The following is a 17,230-nucleotide window of genomic DNA, read 5'->3' on the forward strand; positions in this document are numbered from 1 at the left end:
TAATGTAAACAAGCCGGGTTAATACTAATTTTTTATTCAATTCGATCTTTCCCTTTCCCGTAAAAAGAGAGAAGGGTTCTTAATAAACTCCCGAAAAAAATCAGTACTAATCGTTCAGAAACTCGTACGAGGGTCATTCTCTGAGAATATGTCTGCGGTTGCGTCTAATTGCCACGACTCTATTCTTTTCATACCTACATTTTGTATGGGTCGCGGCAATTAGACCGCAAATATTTTTGAAAATAACCCACGAATAGGAGAAGTCGTAGGTATTATTTGTTTTAAAATTTTAATTTGATTTTTAATACTTTAACTTTACACATTCCAGTACTTACAACCGAGCGTTTCCTTAACGGGAATGTGAAGGTGTCTGAGGTGTCTATTATACAATTCCCTGCGTTTAAAATATTGTAATGGCGCGCCTAGCCCGTCACAACGCCCGTCTCGCCATCCCCCTTCACTCTTAGGGGATACCGTTCCCAAATCCGCGAGTAGCTTAGGGTCCGCGCCGTACCGTTGCGATAATTAGAAGCCACCCCGCGTCGTACCTAGTTTAGGATACCTAGACCTAAGGAATCTTAATTTATAATAAACCGGCATAAAAGCCCGCCGATTTGTATTACAGCATTAAACCTGTGTTTCCTTGTCTCACTCTGCACCCTCTCTCTCCTCTGAGCTAACTAGGAAACCCTTGCTCCCGTCTGGAACAAGGGAGGTGTATGAGGCCACGCCCGCCCCGGCGAACGTGATCCCATCACAATATATAAGATCTTAAGTAACTTACATTCCCTAGTAAAATAAATCCTTTTTAAATTAACAATGCAATCATAAAAGGCCTAAGCACCATTATACTTCTATGCAGTGATACCCATTTGGTTGTCACTACAGAGTACAATGGACGAACGAACTTACAAAAGAAAATAAAATATACACAGCTATATAGGTGGTACATAATATTTTGGTTTAGCGCTGATAACGATATGCTCGTAGTAGGGATATGTGAAAACATTATCATTAGTATCATTGCTACGTACCTACTCATAGTGTTGTGTTCCTGCCGGTGAGTAAGGTTGCCAGAGCTCAGCGAGGGTGCGGAGTGTTAGGGTCAGCAACGCGCATGTAACACCTCTGGAGTTGCAGGCGTCCATAGGCTACGGAGACGGCTTGCCATCGGACGGGACGTATGCTGGTTTGACACCGACGTAGTATTAAAATAAAATTAATCGCTATGCCATGTTCAGGGCCAGGAGCTGTAGCGGAACCAGTTTCAGAGGTTTCCCCAGCTTGCTCACCTCCGAATGAGAGTGGCATAGCAACAGCTACACCTATGACACTGCGAAATAACCTTACCTTAAGACTCTTCAACTAATTAATGAAATGGAGGTTTGAATATTTTATGGCGGACGAATGTTAGGTACAACCTCATTTTATACCACATATCTTATCAACGTCTTTCATATGTCATGTCATGTCTATCATTTTACTTTGATGGGGTTGGCAATTGTTAAAGGTTTCTATAGATGGCGCCAGCATAGGTTTCCCATTTTATAGTTTTCTTCTGTTGGGATTTGGCTTAAAGGGCATCTAACATCCAGGCTATATAAATCCAAAAATACCGTAAACCTTTGATGAATTTTAAAGATTGGCACTATTTTTTGACGATCCTAATATACGTAAAATGTATGAAAATAATTTTGAAGAAAAAAAAACCGACTTTAATGGGGGATGCCGTTGAAAGGTTACTTATTGTTGATGGTAAACTCGAGACAATAAAATGAAAAAGACAGCATTTTTTGCCTAACTAAAAGGAGGTAAAACCACCCACTTTTCTAATGGCATTTCATTTCTGTAAGGGTCACAGTTCTAACCTAACCCAATGTTCTGATAGCAGTTCGGTTCTTTAAGGGTCACAGTTCTAACCTAACCTAACCCACTTTTCTGATAGCAGTTCGGTTCTGTGAGGATCGCAGTTCAAAAAAAAGTCCAGATCCAAGTTTGGGTCAGGGTCCATAACGAAAAGAATAAATCGCCAAACGTGAACTATGTGTCGTTGAAGAGTTCCATTCTGATCATCATCAGCAGCTCCACTTCATCAAATGTCACTTTTTTAAATGGAAATGCTGGATTCGTTGATGAAAAAAAAAACACTATATGTATGCCTTTCACGTTTGAGGAGTTCCCTCGATTCCTCATGGATCCCATCATCAGAACTCGAGCTTGACAAAAATGTGTCTTGAAAACCTAACTTGCTTAACAAACATAACGAAGAGGACAAATTGCCAAACGTGAATTATGCGTCATTGAAGAGTTCCGTTCTGATCATCATCAGCAGTTCCACTTCATCAAATGCCACTTTTTTAAATGTAAATGCTTGATTTGTTGATGAAAATACTAAAATCACTATATGTATGCCTTTAATATTCGAGGAGATCCCTCGATTCCTCATGGATCCCATCATCAGAACTGCGTTTTGACAAAAACGGGACCAATCTGTATGTACCTATATATACTTAAAAGAATTTTCTAAATCGGTCCAGAAATGACGGAGCTATGGAGTAACAAACATTTAAAAAAAACAACCGAATTGAGAACCTCCTCCTTTTGAAATCTTGAAGTCGTTTAATAAAATAATATAATAATCGGTTTTTTTCTCTTCTTTTAGCCTGCTAATATAAAAAAATTAGGACATATTTTTTTCAAAAATAAATAAAAACAACGCGATCAAAGTTATATTAAGTTATATTAGTTACTTTGAAACCATTACTTATTTTACTGACAATTTAAAGTAAACCCGCTAAAAGCCCGTAAAATCTAAAATCGTTTCAGTACTTTTTAAGTTATATATCTTTTTAACCTCGTAAGGCCCAATGGGCATCACAATGTACACTCTGTTTCAATCTAATTTGAACCTTACACTAACTGAATTAAGTAGCAATTCTTTTGTTTCATTGTTTTCTAAAACAAACTAAAGTCACCCTAATACAACAAGGTTCAAATTAAAAATAGGGAAATTTTTATGGTGGGCCTTACGAGATTAAGGTGTAGGTACTTTGATAACATACCAAATGATAAAAAATAAATAAGAGTAAGCGCTTTATTAGATTATTCACTAAAAATAACGTTTTACTTATCATCTCACTTATAAATCTTATTGAATATGTAATTTTTATTAACGGACACCTTTGTATTACCTATCAAAGTCAGCATTAGTTCTTGTAAAAAGACTTAACGGGCCAGTACGGCTACCATTAGTTTGGCACTGACATAAATGCCAGCGTGAACGTAACTTACTTTCTATGCATCTCGCTCGTACTGACATATTAGTGTGAGCGAGATGTATAGAAAGTAAATTACGTAGACGTTAGAGTATATGTCAGTTTTGACACTTTTGACACTGTCAGTGACTCATGGTACGGGTACAGGCCTTCATTTAACAGGGTAGGGAAGTAAGTACACGTACTAGTATTTTATTTTATAGATCTGTTTTGTTTATGCAAATCACCCCCTTCCGCTACATATCTTCCTCTTTATGTATTTAAACTTTATTGCACAAAATATAAAAATAATGTTTAAGTGGAGGACTTGATCTAATGACATTCTCTATCAGTCAACCACCCAACTACCGGTTTACTGCACTGATGGCATGTCAAACTCTATCGCCCTTCATCAGGCCATGCGCCTTTTTTTTCTTGATATGATACTTTTTTGCTTTGATGCGTCTTTATTACTATTTGGTCAAATAAAATCTAATACACAGTTGTTAGTGTTACCAAGTGTTACACAGGTGATCACATAAAACCTTTACACATTAAAACACAGTACAAAATTAACCGCCTTTCATATATTAACACTACTTCTTTACTTCTAGACCAGTTTCCAAAAAAACACTGAACCAGTAAACGCTTTCAGGAACAAAGGGAGCACGATCTAGAGATTCTAGATACGTCTAAACACAGGTTTAAAAAAAAACTGGCCATTGTGTATAATGTGTACACGTATTGGGACCAAAAATCTACAACAAAATTGCAGCATTTAAAAAAAAACACCCCTAGCTGTCTCGAATTTGTCTCAAAATTTAAATCTTTCCTAATCCAGAAGGCCTATATTTCGTAAATGAATTCCTGACTGAATAGCTTTAAAAAACAATCTAATGAATTTTTATATTATTTATAAATCGATATTTTATTTCATATTTCTACAGATGTTTTATTCTTTACCCCTATCCTAATGTGTAATTAATTATATGACTATTTATTGTTTTTAACTCGTTTTTAACTGTGAATATTTTTCAAATCTGTGCCTACGTTGTATTAATCTAGTGTAATGATTATTATATAAATAGCTGTAATATTTTTGATAATGTATGCTTAATACTAATAAATTAATATGAATATTTACAAGTCCTTTTATCACTTTCTTAAAAATACATAAGTCAAAATGACAGATTAAGACAAACAATGCGCATTTATGAATAACGCCATAAATCATTACATTTATTAAAATTATTAAGCAAGTCAACAGTGACTAAATCAATAAACATATTATCACTCCCCCAAAACGTAAACATAGCGCACATTTATTAAAAAAAACTTCTTTCTGCACCATTGCATCGAAAGAGGTCGAACTCGAACTCGCGATAGCGCGACCTGGCACGTTGGAACGCCGCGATTTCAAGCCCGACGGCGTTCAGTGCAACCACGACTTTTGACAAACATGGCTCGTCCTGTTGACAGATCGAAATGGCGGCGAAGAAAATTTATAAAACCACCTCCAGACGACGACAATGATTGCGCCAGTCTTGCGTGGCTTCTTAACTTTAGACTAGATGAGTTTGTGAACGTAAAAGTGCCTGATGATGAGCCTGATGTGGATCCTGAACCAACGGTGGTGAGGAAGCCTCCCTATACGTACCCGGAGCTGATTGAACGGGCGTTAAGAGAGAAAGGAGAGTTGACGGTGTCTGCTATATACCAATGGATCTCGTAAGTGTTTTATAGAAACTACCTAATACTTTCTTTGCTTATTTGCAAACATTGTATTGTATGCCAACAAGCTATCTACTAGGTGTAATTACTAATAGGTACTGGGAAAAGGAAACCATTATTATAAGTGAGATATAGACAGCTGTTTGGTAAAAAACCACTCCTTTCTCAAGTCAAGTCATGTGTGGCATGCTGGCATGTATGCAATGTGGAGGAAGTTAATAGTGTAATGGCATACCAGCACTTTTAGATACTCATACATAATAAACCTCCCACTTTTTATTAGGTAGTTGATGAAAATCAGAAAAATATAAGTTACTTACTGTTTTTTTCTGCCGTGTAACTATTGTATAAGATATACACACGATGAATGCGAAAGTTTGTATTTTTTAAATATTACGTATTCAAACAAGTTTATACGGCTTAACGGATTTGAATGGAATACAGAACACAGGTTGTTAACCGAGTTAAAATATACCTACGTGCTACACGGGAAATGATTCCATCCCAAAAAGCGGATAAAAAAGTTGGTAGAAGTTTGAATAGAGCTTAAATAGAGTGTCAATGAGGAATTGAATGAATTCCACACAGGTGAAATTATAGGTAAAAAAATACCTAGTGCCCTCTTTCATGTAGGACTACATTGAGATTCACAACGATACCTGCTCATAATGCTCATATAATATAATTTTTTTTTTTTTACTTTATATTGGAAATAGAATCAGTGTCAATCCTTCTGCCACTCATGATACATTCATCCAGAAAAAATTGAAATATTTTGGTATTCCCAAGTAACCAAATAAAGTAGGTTGGAATGGCATTTGTCACGATCTGTCTAGACATACAATATTATTATTAGGTCTAGAACCAACGGGTCTCCTTTAAATTAAATTTTCTCGTCGTCTATTATTATTAGAAAGGAATAGAGCGTGACCTACATGTTTAATAGTTTAACAACCTCCGTCAACTATATGGCCGTGGTTATCCAAATGGATTGAATAAATTAAAGTACTTACCTATTTGACCTACAACTGAGATGACTGTTTGGTAATATTGTGTTAACAAACTTGATGTTTGTAAACCGAAATAGGGTCAATGCGCTCGTTTCCGTCCATGCTCTAATTTTCGTCCACTTGATGGAGTAGCAAATAATATATTCAACTTTTAATTTGCTACTTGCGAAATATATTTTTTATGTAGATAGATATATTGTTTAGATATTAAGGATTGCAATAAGTCTAAATTGTTCTTGTATGTAATATTATTATATTATAATTATAGTCATGTTCAAAGTGGAGAAAAGGCAAGTAGGAAAGCGGACCTTGGCAAAGGCCGGGATAACGCTAGGTAGAAGAAGAAGTCATGTTCCAACATTTAACTTCTTAAAACCTGTATGATTAAAGTCTCATTAAAATTGACCCAAATCGTTAACTTTCGTATTGTCTACAGGTAAGACGCCAGTTTTCCTAAAAGCTTTTTACTCAACCAGGAAAGCACTAAGATATATATGCTAGCCTAATAGTGTGCCGACCCTAGGCTTAATAGGTAGGTAGGCTTAGACTTAATAGGTAATCTTAGCGAAGAGGCTCCAGCGACCACCGACACTAATTGTTCTCCTTCTTGACATCAAAAGATACAAAATACACCAATAATACGAATCCCCAATAAACACTTTCGATGTGGACAGTATGATATCCAATCTCCTTCACACATATTCGTCATCGGCACGGTGATTACGTGAAATTAGAATTGTAATCACGGTATAGGTCGATAAGCTTCATATCAGGCTGATTCGATACTTGGATTCAGAAGCTACCGAGCCGTGAAAAAGGGGACTTTTATTAATATCGACGGGTGCGATATATATTTATAACTATTAATAGTCACCTGCAGTAAAATTTTACTTAATGATGCGTACAGTCAAGATATTATATCGACATGGACAAAGCGCGAAAATATTATACGATGTGTTATTGTTTCGATATTTCAATACTTCATACCTTGACTGTATTAATGAGCATTAATGAGCGAAATATTGTTGAAGCTGTAGGGTGTCCGTGCCTGTAAATTAATTGGTGTACAGTGCAGCAGTGCAATTAGTAGCTTTCCCGAATACTGCTGTGAAAATTTGATATTGAAGGAATTGGATGCCTAGCCAGAATGACTGAAATAGTTCATCGACAAATGCCTATCGAAAAGTGAAACATATTTACACACCTTAGAAAATATAATATAACTACACGTCTCTGATTTCATAATTATTAAACAGTATTCTCACGATCTTACTCAACGGTATTTAATTGCAAAAACGAGACAAATAAGGTAATTTATTTGTCTCTCTATCTCGCTCTATGCTATAGTTGAAATGACAGCTGTACAGGGCCGTGTGGATGCGGCTTTAGTAGTTAGTAGACTGTTTGCATTGATATTTCATATAGGCCAGGAAATGAATGCTCAAAAAAAGTCATGAAATGCTTAGAACACAATTTTTTACTTCGTAGCTTTGTTTGGATTGGACTATGTTAGGAGAGGTGAACATATCAAAAGTCCCCGCCCGTAACCCTGGTGCCGAGGGAGAGAGGGGGGTTTGAAGGTTCCATTTTTCGGTTTTTCGTTTATATTTCGGAAACTAATATGGCGCTCTAAATATTTCTACAATTGATTTTCGGACTGTACAGGTTTAGTCATTGTAGATCTTGAAATAAACAGGTCAGAATTTGGATTTTACATTTCCGGAAGAATATCGAGGATCGAGGACTAGATAAACCGTTTTATAAACAAAGAAATTAGACTTGAAGCCACGTCACAATACCGGGAATGACAACATGACGTGCAATACCTCCCGTGCCAGGTACGGCATCGATTCGCCGGCACGTATCGGAGCGTGCCACGCTCGCACCAGATACAAGATAGGACAAACAACAAGCGGGTTCATTCTCATTGAGATTTTGTAAATGTTTACTCAACCTCTGTTGAGTACCTACTTAGAGCGGCACATACTGCAGCAAGTGCAACATACCCCGTTTTGACCCGGTGCAATTTGGTATGACGATTGAAAAGTGCGAGGACAAGTGAAATTTATAAGTCGTTATCTATAAAATTATGACGTCAGACAGTACAGTTATGTAATTTTCAGGGTTCCGAACCCAAAGTGTAAAAACGGGACCCTATTACTAAGACTCCGCTGTCTGTCTGTCTGTCTGTCCGTCTGTCACCAGGCTGTATCTCATAAACCGTGATAGCTAGACAGTTGAAATTATCACAGATGATGTATTTCTGGTGCCGCTATAACAACAAATACTAAAAACAGAACAAAATAAATATTTAAGTGGGGCTCCCATACAACAAACGCGATTGTTTTTAGGAGTGAGTAAATATACGGTTTTAATTAAAATATTTCTTTTTAAGTTTGTATACTTGTATATTTGCAGTGCTAGTTACAGTGCCGCAATTAGTAAGCACGAAGAATATTATACAATGTACGCGCTTGCGATAGAGATTGGAAATGGCGGGTCAATGTACTACAATCATGTTTGGTGTCCTTTCCTTAGTTTTACTTATAATTTTTCGGCGAAGCAAAGTGTCGTAAGGGAAGGGAACCGGACTGATCCCAATAATGTCTACTTGTGTACTGTTTTTAACTTTTTATATCCCAAATACAAAAATGACATGTTGCCAAATTCCTACCTAATGTACCCATCTGGATTTATAATAAAATGACTGTTGTACTGAGCAGATTAGGTAGTTAGATCATGATAAGTCTGCAACAATTTTGATAGCATATAAGCACACGCAGTGCAAGTGTTATTTTAACGTCAAACTTCTATCAAATCAAGACTTCTATTCAATAACACTTGCACTGCGTGTGCTATCAAAACTGTTGCAGACTTATTTATTTATTTATTTAAACTTTATTGCACAAATTTACACAAAAAGAGTACAAATGGCGGACTTAACGCCTTGAGGCATTCTCTACCAGTCAACCATTGGGCTAAACAGAGACAGTTAGTTTGGTGCAGGATTGTAAAGAGTAAATATGAAAAAGATCCAAGTCAGACTACTATGATACTATATTTACACAAATATCCATAAAGAAAATAATAATATACCTACATATATACAAATTTAATATATATATAGTACCTAGTGTAAGACATCATGTAGACATTTAGTCGCGAATGTTCTCAAATAAATGCTTACGCAACTTGCTTTTGAATGTAAGCTTGCTCTGAGCTTGTCTGATAGACTTATCTTGGTGTAACTCCTGCCGGCTTAGCACGGTAGCATTTTTATCGCCTGTCACCATGCCTGTCACGTTCTAACAAGTATGTAAGTGCGAAAGTGACAGGCATAGTGACAGGTCATAAAAATGCAACCATGCTGACACCGCAGTGTAACTTATCTGGTTGTACCTAAATTAGATTATTTGGTTTTGTACTACAATGACAGTTAGATTACGCAAATTATTAACTTCCGTGAGAATTAGTACCTGTGATAATTAATAGGATTTGGTTGCCTATCCAACAGCGGCCGTGCCAATAACGTCGGGACAACGCAATTCAAGTATCAAGATGATAAGTGTCGTACTATTTACGTAACACACCTAACAATTAGAGTTTTGAATGATTCACGGTTAGTTTCACTAGACTTATATTGACCGGGATATAGACCGTGATTACCTTTTGTATTATTTGTGAGCTCCCGATATTTCGACGCAATTACATGCATCATGTTCACGGGTGACTGAAGATAGCGGGTGGGTGTCAAAGTTGTGTAGACAGCGCTCTGTCTACCCTCATTCTTGCGCGTCGGCTGCGTTCACTTTCAACGTTACCAACGGTCGCATTCACACTTGTTGGTCCGGTCGCGTTCACACTCGTTGGTCTGTCCAAACACACTACACTCACGGTGTCACTACGCGTGTTTGATTCGGATATCACTGGTTTTTTACACAAACAAATCACAGGATTCCACACATTTGACAGTTTAAACCCATCTTCACGATTAAAATTTTTGTATTTGTGAATTTCAACGGCTTCTCTTACCAATCTTGGTATATAGTGGCGTTCTGTCGAAATGACCTTGGGACTATGCAACTCGATCCAGTGATTTGTACCCGACTCAAGGAGATGCTGAGCAATAGCTGACTTGCGAACGTCATTGTTCTTGACCGCAGCAATGTGTTCTTTAATTCTGCAGGCAATAGTGCGTTTGGTCTGCCCAATGTACGAACTACCGCAGCTGCACTCAACTTTGTATACACCAGGTTTTTCCAGGGGAACATTGTCTTTGGGCGACCGCAGAAATTGTGCAATTTTCCTGTGCGGGGTGAAGATAGTTTTTACAGAGTAGTTATTTAGTATTTTTGATATCTTGTCTGTCACACCCTTGACGTACGGCATAAACGCTGGCTGTCTCTCAACGCGATGAGTAAGGCGCTTGGTTTTTGTGTCCCGCTTGTCCATGTTAACTCTGTAGCCATTCATCCTCAGGACACTCTGAACATGGTTCAGCTCCTGGTTTAGATGTAGCGAGTCACACAGAGCGTGTGCTCGATTAGTCAGTGATGCCACAACCGAGTTTAACTGTCTGGGATGATGGTGCGAGCTCGCGTGTAAATAGCGGTCCGTGTGAGTCGGTTTCCTATAGACTGAGTGTCCCAGCATGCCACAACCTGTAACATTCAGTCTCACATCCAGAAACGCAATACTCCTTTCTTGTTCCATTTCCAATGTAAACGACATAGATCGGTGCATGCTATTAAGGTGTCCTAGCATCAGTTCAGCTTCCTGTTTACCACCCTTAATTATGCAGAACACATCATCCACGTACCTCTTCCAAATTTTAACGGGAACTGGGGGCGCAGAAAGGGCTAGGTGCTCAAAGTGTTCCATCCAAATGTTAGCCACCACTGGAGCCACCGGACTGCCCATCGCTACTCCCTCTGCCTGTATATAATATTGCCCGCGAAACAGAAAGTAATTTGTAGTGAGGCAGTGTTCGGGAGCTCACAAATAATACAAAAGGTAATCACGGTCTATATCCCGGTCAATATAAGTCACACCTAACAAAGTTGTCAGCATAGCAAAAACCACAAAATAGCACCGGAACGCCCTCAAATCCCACGACGCTTCACTTTCCGAACAGACTACCTTGAATGCTGCAAAAGTTTTTTGTCACCGGCCAGACTTTTGCTTACATTAATTGCGTGTGTTAAACATTCCAGTTTAGTTAGTAAGACCAGCTGGTCCGCGTGATCGGTGAGAGGGGACAAACGATGGTAAATTGGGGCGATTAGTAAGCTCGCGCAGGTGTATGTGCCACCGACGCGTAAAGGGTCCGTGATACGTAAGGTACTGACGTCGACACATTTCACTGACTGTTGGTAGTCCGTATCTCGTTGTAATAAGATCTCCAAACGAAGGGTTAGTTAACCGTGTTAACGATGGGACGTTATATAATAACATTTTGGGTAAACGCGAAAGGAGATTGCGTTTTTAGCATTAGACACTTAGTCATTTGACAGTTTGTTTTTATGGGGATAGTGCGCCAACAATAAGCAGCGGGTCAATCGGCAATCTTTTTACGGTTCCGTAAGTACCAAAAAGGTACAAAATGAACCCTTATGGTGCGACTCTGTCCGTCCGTCCGTCTGTCTGTCTCACATCGCTAAATATCTCGAGAACTACTAAAACTATCGATTTGGGAATAGTCATTAAACAACGCTAACCCAACATATTGAAAGTGTTATTTATTACTTTTTAAATATTATAATGCCGCATATAAAGAGGGTTTCCCCCTCTTTATATGGGCTTTTTAAAGTTTAGTTACTAGGTCAAGTGGGGTATTGTTTGAAAGAGCTCAAATTGTACATTACAAAAGAAAATGTTTTTTTATTGTAATTTTTTTTTTACATATTATTTACATTATCATAACCCTTACAGGAAAAATATAATCACGTCTAATTGAATTTGCAATTTTGCCACCATTTCGAGTGTTTATTAATAATTTATTAATTTTTATCATACACACTTGAAATTTCTATGAGATTACAATTAAAACACCTTCTTATAAATAAAACTAGCTTTTGCCCGCGACTTCGTCTGCGTGGAATTAGTAATTTGGGTACCTTAATTCTTAAACAAATCTGCTTTTTTTTAATCCATCCTTTTTCACACTATACATTTCCACCCCATTTTTTACACCCTTAAGGGATGATTTCGGGGATAAAGGTTATTCTATATCATTTCCCACAGCTCAAACTATCCCCATACCAAGTTTCATCTAAATCGGTTCAGCGGTTATTGATTCCCCATACAAATTTCCACCCCCATTTTCACCCCCTTGAGGGGTGAGTTCTGGGATAAAAAGTATCCTATGTCCTTCCCCGGGACTCAAACTACGAGTATCTGTATACCAAATTTCAACTAAATTGGTTCAGCGGTTTAAACGTGAAGAGGTAACACACAGACAGACAGACAGACATTCGCATTTATAATATTAGTATGGATAGGTTGAGAACCGGCTGCAGTCGCTCACGAGCATTCCTGCACAAATGTGGATGGATAGAGTCTCCAAAGTGCGATTGCGGGGCTCCTGTGCAGGACATCAAGCACATCATTCAGTACTGTCCACTTAGCAAATGCGACGGAAACCCTGCAGACTTGTTTACCCTTGACAGTGACGTAATACAATGGATACAGAACCTTAGAATATCTTTATAAACGTCTGAACAATAATTATTATGCCATACGAATAAATAATAAATGAATAAAATAGAAATAGTTGAAATCGATTATTATCGATTTATTCCTGAAAAACCAACATACATAACAGTCTCGCAATTAGGTATCCAATTTGCCAATATATGGCGCTGTACAATATTACGCTGAGTATACTTCTGGTCAAAAGTCTTTTGTGTTTATAGTTACACAAGATAATTGAAAGTTTGTACGGAACCCTCGGTGCGCGAGTTAAACGAACTCGTACTTGACCGGTTTATTTATTTATTGTATGTACAAATCCTTTATCCTTCCTCAGGGTTTTCTATACAGCACAGAACTTGGCACCCATATAAGATCTCAATTCTTTTGTTGGCGAGTCAACAACGTTGGCTAACATTTCACATTTTTTGTTTTTATTGGAATAATATTGACTCCCTTTTCCGCAGCGATCGCTTCCCCTACTACAAGACGAACGACGAGCGTTGGAAGAACTCAGTGCGCCACAACCTGTCCATCAACCCCCACTTCAGGAAGGGAGCGCGAGCTCCCCACGGCGCGGGGCACCTCTGGTCCCTCGCCGCCAACGCCATTGACCTCCTACCTTTAAGAAACCAGCGGGTGGACGAGGAAGTCCATGAAGCGCACATAATTGAATGCCCCAAGGTTGGTATAGGTACTTATTATAAAACCCCAAACGGCGTCTCTGCTATCTGCAATTTTTTTAAATATATTTATTAATGTTCGATAGCCAACTGGTATTTATATTCCACTAGCGACCCGCCCCGGCTTCGCACGCGTGCAATGCTGATGTATTATACATATAAACCTTCCTCTTAAATCACTCTATCTATTAAAAACAACCGCATCAAAATCCGTTGCGTACTTTTAAAGATCTAAGCATACATAGGGTAGGGACAGACAGGCAGCAGGAGGCGACTTTGTTTTATACTGTGTAGTGATGTAGTGATGATAATATTGATAATAACATCGCCATATGAAATTATTAAATACCATTGTTTCTTTGTGGCTATGTAGAAAAAAAACTAAGGTTCTACGTGGCCGCTATGCTTTGCTTTTAAATTGATAATAATTAACAAATAATATATTATATACCTAATATTGTCTTCGGTTACCGCGATAGTTACTCATGAAATAATAAAACTATGAAAACGGATTATATCGCGTATATTGAATTTATAACACATCGGGTTTAGGTATTATATACCTACTTATTATAGCAAATTTTAGAAGCATTTTAAACTGATTTGAATCTATTATAATTCCGGCAATCCGGCATAGGGCACTTATTTACTGTTCTTTGTAACTGCTCTTTGCAAACCAAATAACCATTTTATCTGCTTCTATTTATTTACCAAATACGTTCGATTCCGAACCTTTTAAAGTTAAACGATTAGGTAAACCGACGTCCTCTGTAAATAGCGCTATGACAATCGTACATTTTTAAACGCTATTCGATGAAAAAATAGACTGCCTCCCACTAGATTCTACATTACCAGGAATATTATTATTAGCAGCCGTTGGTAAATATTAAGCAGGCAATACAGCTGATATGAACGCTTATTATTCTTCTTCTCTTCTTAAATCTGGCATTTTCCTACTCAATCATGTTTGTGTAATTTTAAATAAAAAATGTTATACAAAAAAACGGTACAGTCCTTAGGGTAGACATAGATGTAATAAATTACTGTATAAAATGGTCTGTAGAGTTGAGTTGTTCCAATCGCAGCAATATATAAGTAAAATTGTACACCTACGTGTGCTGACCTCGTACTCTTTGTAAAGGTTTCATAATGCGGTGTATCTGTAGTCTGTGAAATAAATAAATCAAATCTTGGTAATATGAACCATCTAGTGGATGTAAACTGAATGGAAATTAGAATAAAGTTTTTATTTTTCAGGTTATCGTCCTGGACGAGGCGGCGATAGCAGCGGCCAGCATTATTGCTGATCAAGATTTATTCTCAGGCAGTACGAGTGAGTTATTTTTAAGGCTTATTTATTGGCCCCATCAATATCCAGTCTCGTCGCGGCAGATGTACCTGGCCGGCATATTTAATTTAAAAATTGCGAGCGTAATTGGGCGGTTTCAAGATGGAGGAAATAGATGTTTATTTACGTTTTCATGTTTTCCGTATCTATAGAGCGTAAACTCGACAGTCAAAAATTGCTACAGTCCCCGACAGCTAAGAAATCCTGTGGCCTGTATTTGGCATTTTAATAAATCTTTTAACCCAAAAGGCAACTTGTCGTTCACTGACTGTTGTCACGCATTTGCGGCGGCAAGGGACATTATTGAAAATGAGTTTTATGAGAATTTGATCAAAAAATCAAAATTTTAATGCCTATACTTGAAATTTCGAATTTGCTTTGGCGCAAATGGACAAGTTCATGTTCATGTTAAAATGCATGTTCCTTATATCTCCCCAGTTACCAAAAATTAATAGAAAATCTATAGCAAATTTCCGAATTAAAGACTATCTAAGAATCATCGCCAATGCATTAGAAATCCTATGCAGTAAACGCAACTAAAATCCGCTTTGAACATAACAGTTTGAATGAAGTAATTTTCTTACTCAATACGTTTAACTACTGCTGCAATATTATTTAATAAGAAACATGTTGTACCTATTTTTTTTCTTAGCCTACTTGAGTGTCCCACTGCTGGGCAAAGGCCCCTGGTTCTCCATAACTCCCGATTAAGCGCTTCTTCAGGGCAGTTGTTAAGGAAGGCGTCAAAGTCGTCCCGCCATCTCCGCCTAGGCCTGCCCCCCGCCCCCCACCCCTCCCACGCTTCTTCGTCGGCATCCACTTGGTGGCTACCACCTATCCGGATGCATACGATAGACGTGGCCGGCCCAGTTCCATTTGAGCCTGGCGATGTTTTCGCCAAAGTCAGCAATACGAGTTTTAGAGCGCAGCGTGGTGTTCCGGACGCGATCGGTCCTTTTAACTTTTAACACCTAAAATGCTGCGCTCTATATAGCACGTTGGCAAACCTTCAGTTTGGACTTCTGACTCTCTGTGAGTGACCAAGTTTGGGCACCGTAGGTTAGGACGGGCAGTATACACATGTCAACGAGTTTTCGCTTAAGTGACAGTGGAAGATTTCCCTTCATTAGCTCTTTCATGAACCAGTAGCTCTTCCAGGCGTTATCGACCCGGCGTTCGACCTCTTGGCCTGTTGCTGAAAGAGCTGGCTAGCTGGCCCAAATAAATATACTCGTCAACATAATGCATAATAATCAGCCCGTCTACCTCGAATTTTATTATATTATACGTAATTTTATTATGATGTAGACCTATATCAAGATTTTACCTCTTCCAGTCATCCTAAGAAAGGTTCTTTTTGCAAAACAAACTATAGGTTGTAGGTAGGTGCATCAATATTTTAAATATTAAAAAAGGTGAGCGATTTAGTATAAAGGTAATTTCTTTTTTTTTTCAGTGTTTCTGAACCCAGTGTCGACGGAACAGGTAGTTCGCGAGTGTGGACTCATCACTGTAGACTAATGGATTCAATCCTGCGTAAACCACAACTGAACGCCACAGTAAAACTCCAGTGTCGTATAATGGTACTCGTAGGTATTTATTAAACCAAATAGAACAACATACCTAATGCCTGCGAGTTTTATACGATAAAAGTGACAAAAGCTAAATTAATGTTTTTCAAAAATACCGACGCAGCCACATAAAGTAATGACATTAGGTACCTATGTATCTGCCTGTTGTATGTCAGACGTCGTTGGTCGCAGGTGGCGTCTGGACAAGCAGACCGCAGCCTAAGAACCGTGAAATCGAAGACCTAGTGGCCGAACCTAATATCATAGGGGAGATTAATTTAAAGTTTACAGACTTCATTGGCTTGTTGGCCATATTAAAAGAATGGAAGAAGATCGAAAAGTGAAAAGAGCATACCTACATGGGCCGCAGAGCTATCGTTGGAGCGACATGGTGAAAAGTAGCTCAGAACCCAGAACAGTGGCGTAGTCTTATGTCGGACGCTAAGTCTCATTTTGCGTCGTTGAGCCATCAAGGTATGAAAGAAAATAAGAATCAAATAATTTATGCAGGACATATAAACGAAACTATATCTGAAGTTTTTACAACTGTGTCAATTTAGGATAGTATCATACGTATGAAAAATAATGTTTTTTTTTTTATATAAATTAGGAGGCCTATTGGAACTTTAAAAGAATTCTTCTATTCTGTTATACTATGCATTGGAATTTAAAATCGAGATGCACAGATATCAATAACATGTATCAATAATGGATAAAGTTGGATTTTCACTTGGCCTCTAAGAGTAGTAGATATAATAATTGTTTAATATTACGCCAACTCTTATAGAAAATATACAACAAAGTTTGTATGTTACAAAGTCAAATTTTCTGAAACATTCTATAATTCTAGTCCATTGAAACTAGTCCTATGGTTAAGAAAACATAGTTTAAGTAACTAATATATAAGGGGTTATTATTATTAGATCTATCTGATCGCTGGAAA

At 37.9% G+C, this 17,230-nt stretch overlaps 1 protein-coding gene across 1 annotated transcript; it reads left to right on the forward strand.

Moving 5' to 3' along the window:
• The first annotated feature begins 4,617 nt into the window (after nucleotides 1–4,617).
• LOC134741386 (hepatocyte nuclear factor 3-beta-like) lies at nucleotides 4,618–16,295 on the forward strand. Its single transcript, XM_063674151.1, has 4 exons — nucleotides 4,618–4,982; nucleotides 13,153–13,369; nucleotides 14,626–14,701; nucleotides 16,173–16,295. Exons 1-4 carry the CDS (start codon nucleotides 4,714–4,716, stop codon nucleotides 16,235–16,237), a joined length of 627 nt encoding a protein of 208 aa, XP_063530221.1. The 5' UTR covers nucleotides 4,618–4,713; the 3' UTR covers nucleotides 16,238–16,295.
• Nucleotides 16,296–17,230: the final 935 nt, after the last annotated feature.

This window comes from Cydia strobilella, chromosome 5 (genome assembly GCF_947568885.1).
Source record: "Cydia strobilella chromosome 5, ilCydStro3.1, whole genome shotgun sequence".
NCBI lineage: Eukaryota > Metazoa > Arthropoda > Insecta > Lepidoptera > Tortricidae > Cydia > Cydia strobilella.

Bases quoted from the DNA above. Each gene is read 5' to 3' on its own strand.
- LOC134741386 (XM_063674151.1), top strand. From the start codon at position 4,714: ATGGCTCGTCCTGTTGACAGATCGAAATGGCGGCGAAGAAAATTTATA. The intron at 4,983-13,152 runs GTAAGTGTTTTA...CCTTTTCCGCAG, and splicing joins GCTATATACCAATGGATCTC to CGATCGCTTCCCCTACTACA. The intron at 13,370-14,625 runs GTTGGTATAGGT...TTTATTTTTCAG, and splicing joins ACATAATTGAATGCCCCAAG to GTTATCGTCCTGGACGAGGC.